This window comes from Phoenix dactylifera, unplaced genomic scaffold, assembly GCF_009389715.1.
Source record: "Phoenix dactylifera cultivar Barhee BC4 unplaced genomic scaffold, palm_55x_up_171113_PBpolish2nd_filt_p 000207F, whole genome shotgun sequence".
In the NCBI taxonomy this organism is placed as follows: Eukaryota; Viridiplantae; Streptophyta; class Magnoliopsida; order Arecales; family Arecaceae; genus Phoenix; species Phoenix dactylifera.
The window spans coordinates 658,986-669,638 of NW_024067723.1; the positions used below are offsets into that span (position 1 = coordinate 658,986).

Consider the following 10,653-nt stretch of genomic DNA (forward strand, 5'->3'; position numbering starts at 1 on the left):
ATTCGAAAATAAAATACTATATAAACTCTACATAGTCCATCCAAGCAAAGCCACCTGTAAAGAAGGTTAATTTGGTAAATGGCAACAAAAAAAAGAAGGGCTTTTGAAACACCTCTTGGTACCATCGAGGTGGTAGCACGGTGGGAACGAGGCTTTGATTCCACCGGAGTGGTCCAGGTTTGAAACGCGCGGGCGTTGATTAAATGCAAAGATCGGATACTTCCGCCTGATTTGCTCGGTGGAGTCGCTATCTGATCTGCCGTTACTTAGGTGGTGCTGGTATGATGTACTCACACGGGGATAGGGCTACCACGTTAATAAGGCTCTGCCATAGAAGGGGAGGATATGAGTAAAAAATGTTTTGCTCGCATCGAACACTTTCCAGCAGTGAGGGAGTTTAGTGGAGTTTGCTATGCAGGTGAGGTTCTCCTCATCCCCCTCGTCTCTTGTTCATAAGCAGCCAAAACAGAAAAAATGCACCTCTTGGTGGTTTTTCATGGCTGGAGAGATAGCAGCGCGTCCAATCCTTGACATAGACTTCATTGGTTGAAAGCAAGAGTCATTAAGACAGCTCGAAGGCAACGATTTTTATTGACAATTTTTCCCAAATGGAGATATCTCTTATATTTAAATATTCCAATGGCAGGTATGGAAATTATTGCATAAGATCAGAGCTGAACTCGGAGTTTTTATGGTTTGCGATTTGAGTGCAAATTAAGTCACGGGATGATCATATGACCCGTTGAAATCACTCATTACTTTTGCAGGAAAGGCAGCGTGTGATGCGCCTCTGCAGCCGGCTCGGTAGGGCCGGAATAGACCGTAACAACTAGCTCAAATAATTTGGAACACATTCTTGGTTCGTACAGATTGTTTCAACCTCGATCTAACGCATCTCACTGCTATGAAAATATTGGTCATCGTGAAATGGGCCTAGTTCTGGGCTCGTTTGGCTCGCGGAAGCATTTTTCCTTTTAAGAATATAATTTCTGAAAAATAAATTCCTAAAAAGAAGATGCCTAGAAAAGTACTTTTGGCATGTTTGGTTGACCATGAAAAAATGACAAATTTCCAAAATACTTATGTTTGGTTGGCCATCCACTTTCCTGGAAAAGTTATATATAATTCCTATTAGGCCCTTAATAAAATTTAGATTTTTAATGTCTCTTTAATGCTTCTTTAATGCTGAAGGGCCTTTTTAGGAAAAAGAGAAAATGGAGTGGTTCCTGCCTCATAAGAAAATAACTTTCCCATGTTTCTCATGGGAAAGACTTTTCAATGAAATGTGAAAATCATATTCCCATGGGAATACAACTTTTCCGTCTCTCTCCTTTGAAAACTCCAACCAAACAAAAGACATCTCATTACTTTCCGGTTGACTATACTTTTCTCCCTTCTTTTTCTGCGAACCAAACGAGCCCTATATGTTTTGGGATCATGGAAGGGACGGAGATAGATTGATCCTAAAAATTGGCATTAGAATTTTTTTTCACCTTGATTTAGCTTGGCTGATTGCAGCAGCACCGAGGTACGCAAGCGTTCAAAAGAAACGACGAAAAACTTAAAATATCAAGTAAGAAATTCACTGGATAAGACACGTAGCCAGGATAGAAGGGAAACGATCCACGGTGCTGACCACCGAAATATTTCTACAGTACATAATATCAAAAAAATTTATTACGATAATAACTATTATAACGATATTATAATAAAAAAATAACAGATACTAATGGAAAAATAAGTGCTACTGTCCCAATAATATTGTGATAAACATATTTTCTTTTTCTGGTTGTACGATCTATTTTGGGGTGATAATTGAAAATTTTATTACGATAATAACTATTATAACGATATTATAATAAAAAAATAACAGATACTAATGGAAAAATAAGTGCTACTGTCCCAATAATATTGTGATAAGCATATTTTCTTTTTCTGGCTGTACGATCTATTTTGGGGTGATAATTGATGCAAACATTTGAATTGTCACAACCACAGTTTTTCCCCCATTTCTTTGTATATAACATAATGAAGGGAGCCCCAAGCCATTATAGTTAAATCTTAAATTTAAAAATCTGTGGTTGAAATCTTTATCAAACTATTTATCATTTACCAATCTAATATGGTGCCTGACATAGCATCACGGGAGTTACACCAATCAAAGCACCAGATCAGCCATCGAGATGATTTCAGACCGAAAATCTGACACTAGAGCTGCGCCTTTAATTTAGTAAATAAATATCTACGTACTTGAGATTATTATAAATACAAATCCACAAATGAATGTATAAATATAATTAAGTGAAAATAGATAAAGAGATATGGGGCAGTTAAGATGAACAAAGAGAAATTGATTTATATGAAAAGAAGTTAGCTTGAAGAAAATGGGGATTTAAATAATTGAGATTTTCGATTAGGTTGGAACAAATTAGGTCAAGTTGCCTCTATTTTTTATTCACCAAATTAAGCTTAGGTTTTACATGAGATGGTTGGGCAAATCAAATTGGAAAATACAAAGGTTAAAACTGACGTGGTTTTGAAATGAATCCAATTTTTTGACCCGACTTGAGATATATATCTCCAGAAAGGGATCGAATCGGCTCACAAGCCGGCTCGACCCCTTTGCAACGCTAGTTATAATAAAGAAAAGAATAATTATTATTATAATAGGTTATTTGCTATTATAATAATAATTTTCAAAATCCAATCCTATTACAATTTGTAACATAAGGAAAATAATGTTTTATACATAAATAATGACTTGGATAATATCATTACTATTTTTCCATTATAACATTGTTATATTTGTGTTATAAAATTTATAAATGAGCAAGAACCTTTTTTTTCTTGGAAATGAGTTGAAGCTATAATAAAAATATTTCTACTGAAGCATCTTTCACAATCCCAGTTGCCTAGTAGATAGAGGATAAGTAATTCAACTCATTCACGTTATATATAATTAATAACTACACATCACAATCGATGGGGAAAATAATGTTTGGTCAGTCAGGCTTCTGATGGAGATCCTCTACAATAGAATGATGCAGTTATTAAGACCACTATGATCAAGGGAAAGTGCAGATGCACAGAGATCAACCAAGGCATCAATCTTAATGTAATCCAGCGCCCGAAAATTGATGTCTATGGTTAGATTTCCTATGATACTACTAGCATCCAATTACAAAGTAATTGACCACGAATAAAATTTGGCTGTTAAAAATTAATTCAAAAATGCTGGATACACGAAAAAAATGATTGTTGAGTAATTTGATTTAATTTTGATACAAAAACATATACTATGCTGTATTCCTCAAATTTTATAAATTGTTTACATTGATAGGCACGTAATGTGTACGATTTTAAAAAAAGTAAAAGTTCTATGCTGTAAAGATTTACTCCCATGATGTGTCTAACAAATTATGTGACCGTAATGTTCTTGGTCAATCATATGATGATTGAAATATAAATAATTCTTGAAGCATCTTTGATTGCAACAAACAGGTAAATGGTTTGCTTATACAAAAACTTCCCACATAAAATTCATTTTAAAAGTGTGATAGGATATGCATATATTCAATGTATCAATGCTGGCCAAGATTTCAATAGAATTATTCTGGCCACCAAAATCATTATGGATCATTATAATGGTTATAATGGGAATTATCTGCCACATAATAAGTGATTTCAAATTTGTTGGCGTTGTGTTAGCCATCATTATAACAGCTGTTCTAACAGTTTTATAATGGAAAATATCTAAAACATGGCAACATTATTTTCCAACTCATTGTTCACTTAATAAAAATTATTATTTTTAGGTACTTTAAAGAGAACAACTAAAAAAATAATTTTAAAAAAAATTAGATTTTATTCAGACAAACAGTACAAATGCAAACAATGCCTGTTATTTATATCATAATGGGCTGTTATAATACAAGATAACCATTACAAGTGATTACCATTATAATGATTGTTATGTTTTGAACATTATTACATATATATTGTAATGGAGATCAAAATTGTTCAGCCATTATCTCAAGCTTGTTGTGGGTTCTTCGTGATATTGCTACATAAAAAATGAATTTTGACGGAATCATATTTTGTTCTTATCATATTTATAGGTAGCACAGAACATGAGACTTCACCATTTTTACAATCAATTTGTATTATGAAAGAACCCTTTTTTTATTCTTTTAAGAAAAATTATGAAAGGACAATTTAACTTGACATTTGTTTATTAGTAAATTACATATTTTTTTCCTCTTTCACTCCTTTCGAGAAAATGAAGAAAACTAATTGATTGTGCTTAATATATGGCAAACCTTTTCTGAAAAGCTTAGCATAGATGCATAACTGCATTTTAGTTGCCTCAAATTTTTGCTATAGAATTATCCCCCCCTCCCCAACCTTTCTTCTGGACAATAAAAGAAAGGGTTGTTAAATGATTTGTTGTTTTTTTGTATAAAATTATACTATTGTCACCTTACATTAGTTCGCTTGTTTTTTTTAAAAAAAAGGTTATTTGCTTATTATTATATTGGTTTCTGATTGACAAATATAAACATGTACATGAATAATTTCTTATTTGTTTTGAACTTAATACAAATTGTATATAGATTCATGTCAGAGTAAGTCCTGATACTGCATACTACTTTAGCAGCGTACATAGTTGTACACTAATCAACATTATCAAATGTGTAAACAGTTCATGTTTTTTTCTGTCATAAATTATTCAGATTTTCATATATGCTCGTCTCATTAGGTTCTCCTGAGATTCCCGTGCAGCGTGCAAGCGGTTTACTAGTTAAGAAAGCTGTCAAGAATTCTGGCTGCCATTACGTCTTCAACAGTAACCATAGACCATTCCAGGAAGTCAAGTAATCTCATAATTATCCCTAAAAAAGAAATGGACGAAAGAAAAAAGAATCATGAGCAGGATCTATAGCACGCAATCACCCAAAAAAAAATTATAAGCACCCTGTCACTTCACCAGAAGTAGAACAATAGCTAGTAGTATTTCTTTATCGCCTAAAGCAAATGTTTGGTGTTTTACTCAATTTAGGCTACTGATCTTGTAATAACAACTCAAACCTCAGCTTACTCCTGGCAGTATGTAGAAGATCCGCTAGGTGCGAGAGAACTGTTAACTTCAGCTATCAACCATTCTTGATAACACCGATACCTCACATAGGACCAGGTTCCAGTTAGAACTGTCACCTGTAAATTAAAATCATCCATCAAAGTGAGGCTTCTAAATGGGCATCTATCTGAATATTAGGTAAGAGCCAGTAAGATAAGCTACTCGCACTGAAACAATGAAATACATAGCATGAGACTAGGAATTCTACCAGAGAAGACTCCACAGCATTGCTTCATTAGGGTTTCCGTCTTTTTGCCTGCTTGCTTTCAAGCCTTTGCTGGGCCTTCTCAAACTCTTCTTCTGTTGGTTCTGGAGTAACTTCCCCATTGTACTTAGACATTATGGATGAGAGTATAGAGTTAAACTGCTCTTTCCTCTGGCTACTACGCTGTGAAATGATGGCAACTAGATCTGTTGATGGTTGCTTCTTCTTCCTGCAGAGAATTCAGAAATTATGGAGGCTGGGATTCAAAAATTATGAAGGCTCAAAAGAGTCTCCTGCATGATCACCCAAAGAAGTTCTAGAGTTAAAGAACTCACTTTCCCCTTTTTGCTATAGGATCTGTAGGTGGCTTGGTTTCAGACACTAGTTTTGCCCATTTTTGATATGCTTTTGTCGTTCTCAGTTCACCTATAATAAGAACATGCAAATTAATTAGTGCCTCAAGCATACTAAAGAACGTATCACAGTAAACAAAACTATAAACCCTACATTCACCTGTCATTCTCTAAACACAGTAGCTAGGAGAAATCATTAGAAAGATTACAAATGCAGGACTGGTTGGGGGTGACCATAGTTAACTGAATAACAACTTGATAAGTTTTTCCCTACACTTAAAGAAAATAATTGATGTTTATTCACCAAACATTGTTTATATTTGTATTTATATTTATATTTATAGAGAGAGAAAGAGTAGTAGATTTATATATTTCAGACTGTGGACAGTGAAAAACAAACCATACCTTCAGCTATCGCTTCATCAATGATATCCTTGAATCGGTGTGAATCCAGCTTCGGATCAGAACAAAGCATTGAACAAAAAAGCCTGGATGACAAAGATATGATGTCAAACAAGTTATATACCTGGAGGAGATTAGCACAATGACTCCCTGGGAACCATATTACTGAAAACATGCTGTGCCCAGGGGCGAAACCAGGATTTCAGCTGAGAGGTGACAAAAATAACAACTCATGATCTATAATCCATTTTCGAATAAAAATATTAGAAAAAAAAATAATCAGAAGATCTCTATACATTAATTTGCTTGAATGCATAACAAGTGCACAAATCAAAAATAGTGTTAAAACAATATATAATTCTCAGTTGCTTAAAAACTTTTCTTTATTTAAGAGTTGCTTTGACCCGTTAATTTTAAAGCATCAACAAAAGAAATATGAAGTACCCCTTCATATCCCATGAAGAAACATAAGAGAAATACAGAGATTCTTGACAAGGGAAGAAAACAATAAAGATAGCATGGGGTGGAATGGGGGGATGTTGATAGTTAGCATGAGGTAGAATGGGGGGATGTCTTGCTAGTCATCCTTGCTTCCTGTCCCTTCTTTTTGTGATTTTCCTTCTTTCTTTTCTCCAGGTGACCCAACACTTGTGATTCTATTGGCTTTGGATTATCAGGTTTCATATAACATTCTTATCTTTAGAAAGACCAGGTAATATAAGTTTTCTAACAGATTACTGGTTTCCTAATAAGTAGGAATCTAGAGGTGCATAAGAGATGGACTTTTGCTTAGGGGTAGGCGTAGATATCCCACAATTTCACGATGTCAGAAAGATCATCTAAAGAAACAACTAAAATTTTAAGGGGCCAAAGCTCAATTTGTAACTACCAGCCCTATGGAGTGGATAGCGTATCACCGAGTGAAAGAAACTAATCCTTGCAGAAGATAGGAAAATGCATTTATATAAGTGTAAAATACCTGTTCATATTTCCCTTGAATTTAGTGTAGAGATCCTTCAAATCCTTCTTCTCAGAATCTGATCCTCTGTAGTTAGCTTCAAATTCTTCAATATCAGCCTCAGTCACCTACATCCAGGTAAGAAAATCTTCTTCATGATCATAAAAAAATGAAAGGTGATATCTGTTTTTTTGGGAGCAAGGGAGGGGGGTGGGTGGGTGTTCTAAGTTTACTGCATATACCTGTCTAAACATTGATCTGAAAAACTCCTGTAGATTTTCAGCAGCTTCCCCGGATAAGGCCTGACCAGCACAGAAACAAATAAGAAAAGGATAACAGTATGCCCACCAAATAAATTACTTCAATTTAAGATATAGGAAGAATTTTGATTTTTAAGGACTCACAACATCATCAACACAACCAGTCTGATCATAAATCGTCCTTTTCTCCTCATCCCCAAGAACAGATATCACTTTTTGCAAGAGCTGGAATTTCTCTTTAGCTTCCTGGAATAAAAGCAACCGAGCAGATACAGAAAAAGTTCAAGAGATCTAGCTATGGAATTAAAAGAAAACTTTGAAAAAGTGGATGACAGTGCACCTCATCACCAGGATTTTTGTCTGGATGGAGACGCAAAGCCAACTTGTAGTATGCCTTCTTTATTTCCTGTTGAGTTACAGTTCTCTCTACACCAAGAATCTATAAGAAAATTGGACTTTCAATGGATTTTATTTTCTAAGAAAGACCAATACAAGAACTCGGAAACTCAATGTATTGAAAGACAATTATAAAATCATGTATTATGAGATTCTTTGTCTAAAATCAGGAATATGCAAAGGTCCAATGTTAATTGATTTATCTATTGCATTTTGATGGGCAAACCCTTTGTAACTATGCCCTGCATCATACGAATTAGTCAGCACAAGTGACTAGATATTAGGCTCAGTGTTTTTTACAAAGTGTTCCAACATGAGAGCCATGACGAGTGGCTCGACTGCTCCTATCTGGGATCAGTTATCCAGACAAACCTTTCATTTTTTTCCACATAAACTTCCAACCAGTGTTATCGAAGACTCCCTGCCCATTCTTCTAACTCTCCCATTAAATGCGGTAAATCCAAAATTTCATCAATGTGCATGTTTCCAACTCAGTTTTTTGTAGCTCCACACTATATCAGTATCAGCATGTACATTTTCTTTTGCTACTGGTGTACTTGCATTTTCTTCATTGCTCAAGTGACTTCCATTTCATAAATTTTTTTACCAATATGTAAAGATCCTCTTCATTGTTGGGGTGGGGAGTGGGGGGCATTAAGGTAGCTGGTTAGTTGGAGAGTGTCCTGGAAATGTCTGTGTTTATTTCAAGCCAGATTGCGTCAGCTTGTAGCCTTAGCTGCACAAATAAGATATGTTCCCAAGCAGCAGCTATGCCAGCCATCGCATCAGAGGTTTGCCAGAGCAACACTAGGCAGAGGATTACCCACTTATTTTTCTATACATCTACCAATATGGTTTCACTCATATTTTGTGCTCTTATGCAATCAACTTCACAAGTAAGTTGTCCCAGCTCCCGAGCAATCATATTCAAATTTCTTATGTGTTTAGGTGCTTCCCAATTTGTTTAGTGCTAAATACAATTAGTTTTCTAAATGCATTTCCTAAAACACCTGTTACTGACTGTAAGTAATGCTACTTGCTTTAAAATGCCTAAATCATAGCAAAAGACATCCTGAAGCCCCTTAAATGTTATTTACTTATGTGACAACCAGAAATTATATATGGAGAATGAATGGCTGACTCTGTGATTTTGATTATTTTCTTTTTGATTTTAAAGCATTAGCATGTTCATTGAACACCTCTTGTTCATAGCACAGGTTCACAATAATCCTTGTTGATCAAGGGCATCATGGATTTTTCTTTGTCCTCACCCATAAGCATTTGGTGCGGCACATGGAAATAGCAAAGCCAAAATACTAAGTACACCAGAGGATCTTCACAATTTTATCTCTTCATTCTTCCTTTCATCTACCAAATCTCATTTACAAAAGGAAAATTTTTTTCTTTACTTTCTTCTTTTCCTCTCTGGTTCGCATTTTGAAGCAGGATTTAAAGGAGGAAGCCAACACAGTTCCTTTTCAAAGTCATTTTTTCCCCCTCTGTTGTACCCTGCCCCCTCTTCTTTTTCTTTACTATCCATTTCCCAACTTTCTAGGCTTCTATGACCTCTTGATGTCACTTGTTTCATTTTCTACTGAAATGGTTGTCTAGATTTCCCATCTTCACATCTTAGGCCATGAAAGTTACACCTATATATCTTAAAAGATTATGGTTACATAAGAATTCATGTTGGAAGGATCCAAAAAATATTTTGGTTCACTCAACCTACAGATCCTAGTGCTCCAAAAGCACAAGGTCCTGATAAGCAGCTGATAGGCTACTGGAATGGGAACACGAACTCTCTGGTTTCCTTGCATTATCACTTTACACTTTGCAATCATTGACCATTTTCAATGAAATGGTGATCAAATATGCCGTTGGGAAACAACTGTTTGACAGATCAGTACCTTGAACAAAATTTTGATCTTTAAGAGCAAAATAGGGCCCCATTCATGAGAATTTCCAACGAAACGGAGCAAAAATTTGCGATCAACACACCAAGACCAGCACCGACATAGCCATTGGCATTTCAAGAGCATATGGGTGTACGAAAAAGCTGATTTTACGGCGGAGATGACAATGATAATGAAATGAACCAATCGTCCCAAATCTCTATTTTCCCGCATCATGTTATCCTAAAATTTTAAGCTAGGGCAAGAACTATGGAGGATAAAAAAGCAATCATAGCACAAGTTCTCGAATAAATCAAGAAATGGGAAGAGAGTGTGGCCAGAGAGAGATCAATCTAGATCACCTCGTACAAGCTCTTCTCTGTGGCGGTGGATGCCTCGCTTCCTCGGATTCCTTGCTCCTCGCGTTCGCCTTCTTCTGCAGCCCTGGTTCTCTTCTTTCTCCCCATTTTCGTCTCCGATACAAGAAAGGTGAAGAGGCGAAAGGAAAGGACTGGTATTTATTATGCGAGGGCGCGACCAAAAGTAAATTCCCGCGCTCGCCCTGCCGCGCTCATCGAACTGAAATCCGATCGTGCCCTAGGGGGCTGTGAGAGCGCAATGGCGACGTCGGGATCTACGGTGCGATTGACGGTGGAGATTTACAGAGCATTGTGTTTTTAAGCGGACACTTGCTCGAGGTGGTTTGCATATCTCCCCTCGATTGCCACGCCCAACCAAAATATTTTTGAGTGACAAATTATGATCCGATCAAAGTGATTTGAATTTGACATAAATAAATTTAATCGGATATGCTTAATCCATTTAACATATTTAACATGTTTAAATCAATTTTATTTATTTAAAATCCGTTTAACTTATTTAATAAATGAGTTATATCGATCGAATCAAATTGACTGTTTAATTAATAGATTGGATTCAAATTTAACATTTAATATATTTAATAAATAAGTCAAATTTGGATTGATAATTTTTTGATCCAATTCGAATCCAATTTGATTCGTATCCAATTCAATTGCACCCCTAATCGTG

General features: G+C 35.5%; 1 protein-coding gene across 2 annotated transcripts; it reads right to left on the minus strand.

The window, feature by feature from the left end:
* Window positions 1-4,572: 4,572 nt before the first annotated feature.
* LOC103720332 (chaperone protein dnaJ 6) lies at window positions 4,573-10,240 on the minus strand. Of its 2 annotated transcripts, XR_606129.4 has the most exons (10): window positions 9,966-10,240; window positions 7,656-7,754; window positions 7,460-7,561; window positions 7,298-7,357; window positions 7,077-7,183; window positions 6,101-6,183; window positions 5,678-5,768; window positions 5,346-5,571; window positions 5,089-5,214; window positions 4,573-4,892 (listed from the first exon to the last, which is right to left on the minus strand). XR_606129.4 is itself a non-coding variant. In XM_008809977.4 (9 exons), the coding sequence occupies exons 1-8, from the start codon at window positions 10,068-10,070 to the stop codon at window positions 5,373-5,375; spliced, it is 846 nt and encodes a 281-aa protein (XP_008808199.1). In that variant the 5' UTR covers window positions 10,071-10,240; the 3' UTR covers window positions 4,940-5,214; window positions 5,346-5,372. The 2 variants fall into 2 exon arrangements, 1 of the variants encoding a protein (XP_008808199.1); XM_008809977.4 differs by lacking the exon at window positions 4,573-4,892 and having other exon boundaries at window positions 4,940-5,214.
* Between the last annotated feature and the right edge of the window lie 413 nt (window positions 10,241-10,653).

Bases quoted from the DNA above. Each gene is read 5' to 3' on its own strand.
- LOC103720332 (XM_008809977.4), bottom strand. From the start codon at position 10,070: ATGGGGAGAAAGAAGAGAACCAGGGCTGCAGAAGAAGGCGAACGCGAG. The intron at 7,755-9,965 runs GTGATCTAGATT...ATTTTCTTATAG, and splicing joins CAGAGAAGAGCTTGTACGAG to ATTCTTGGTGTAGAGAGAAC. The intron at 5,572-5,677 runs GTGAGTTCTTTA...AATTCTCTGCAG, and splicing joins CCTATAGCAAAAAGGGGAAA to GAAGAAGAAGCAACCATCAA.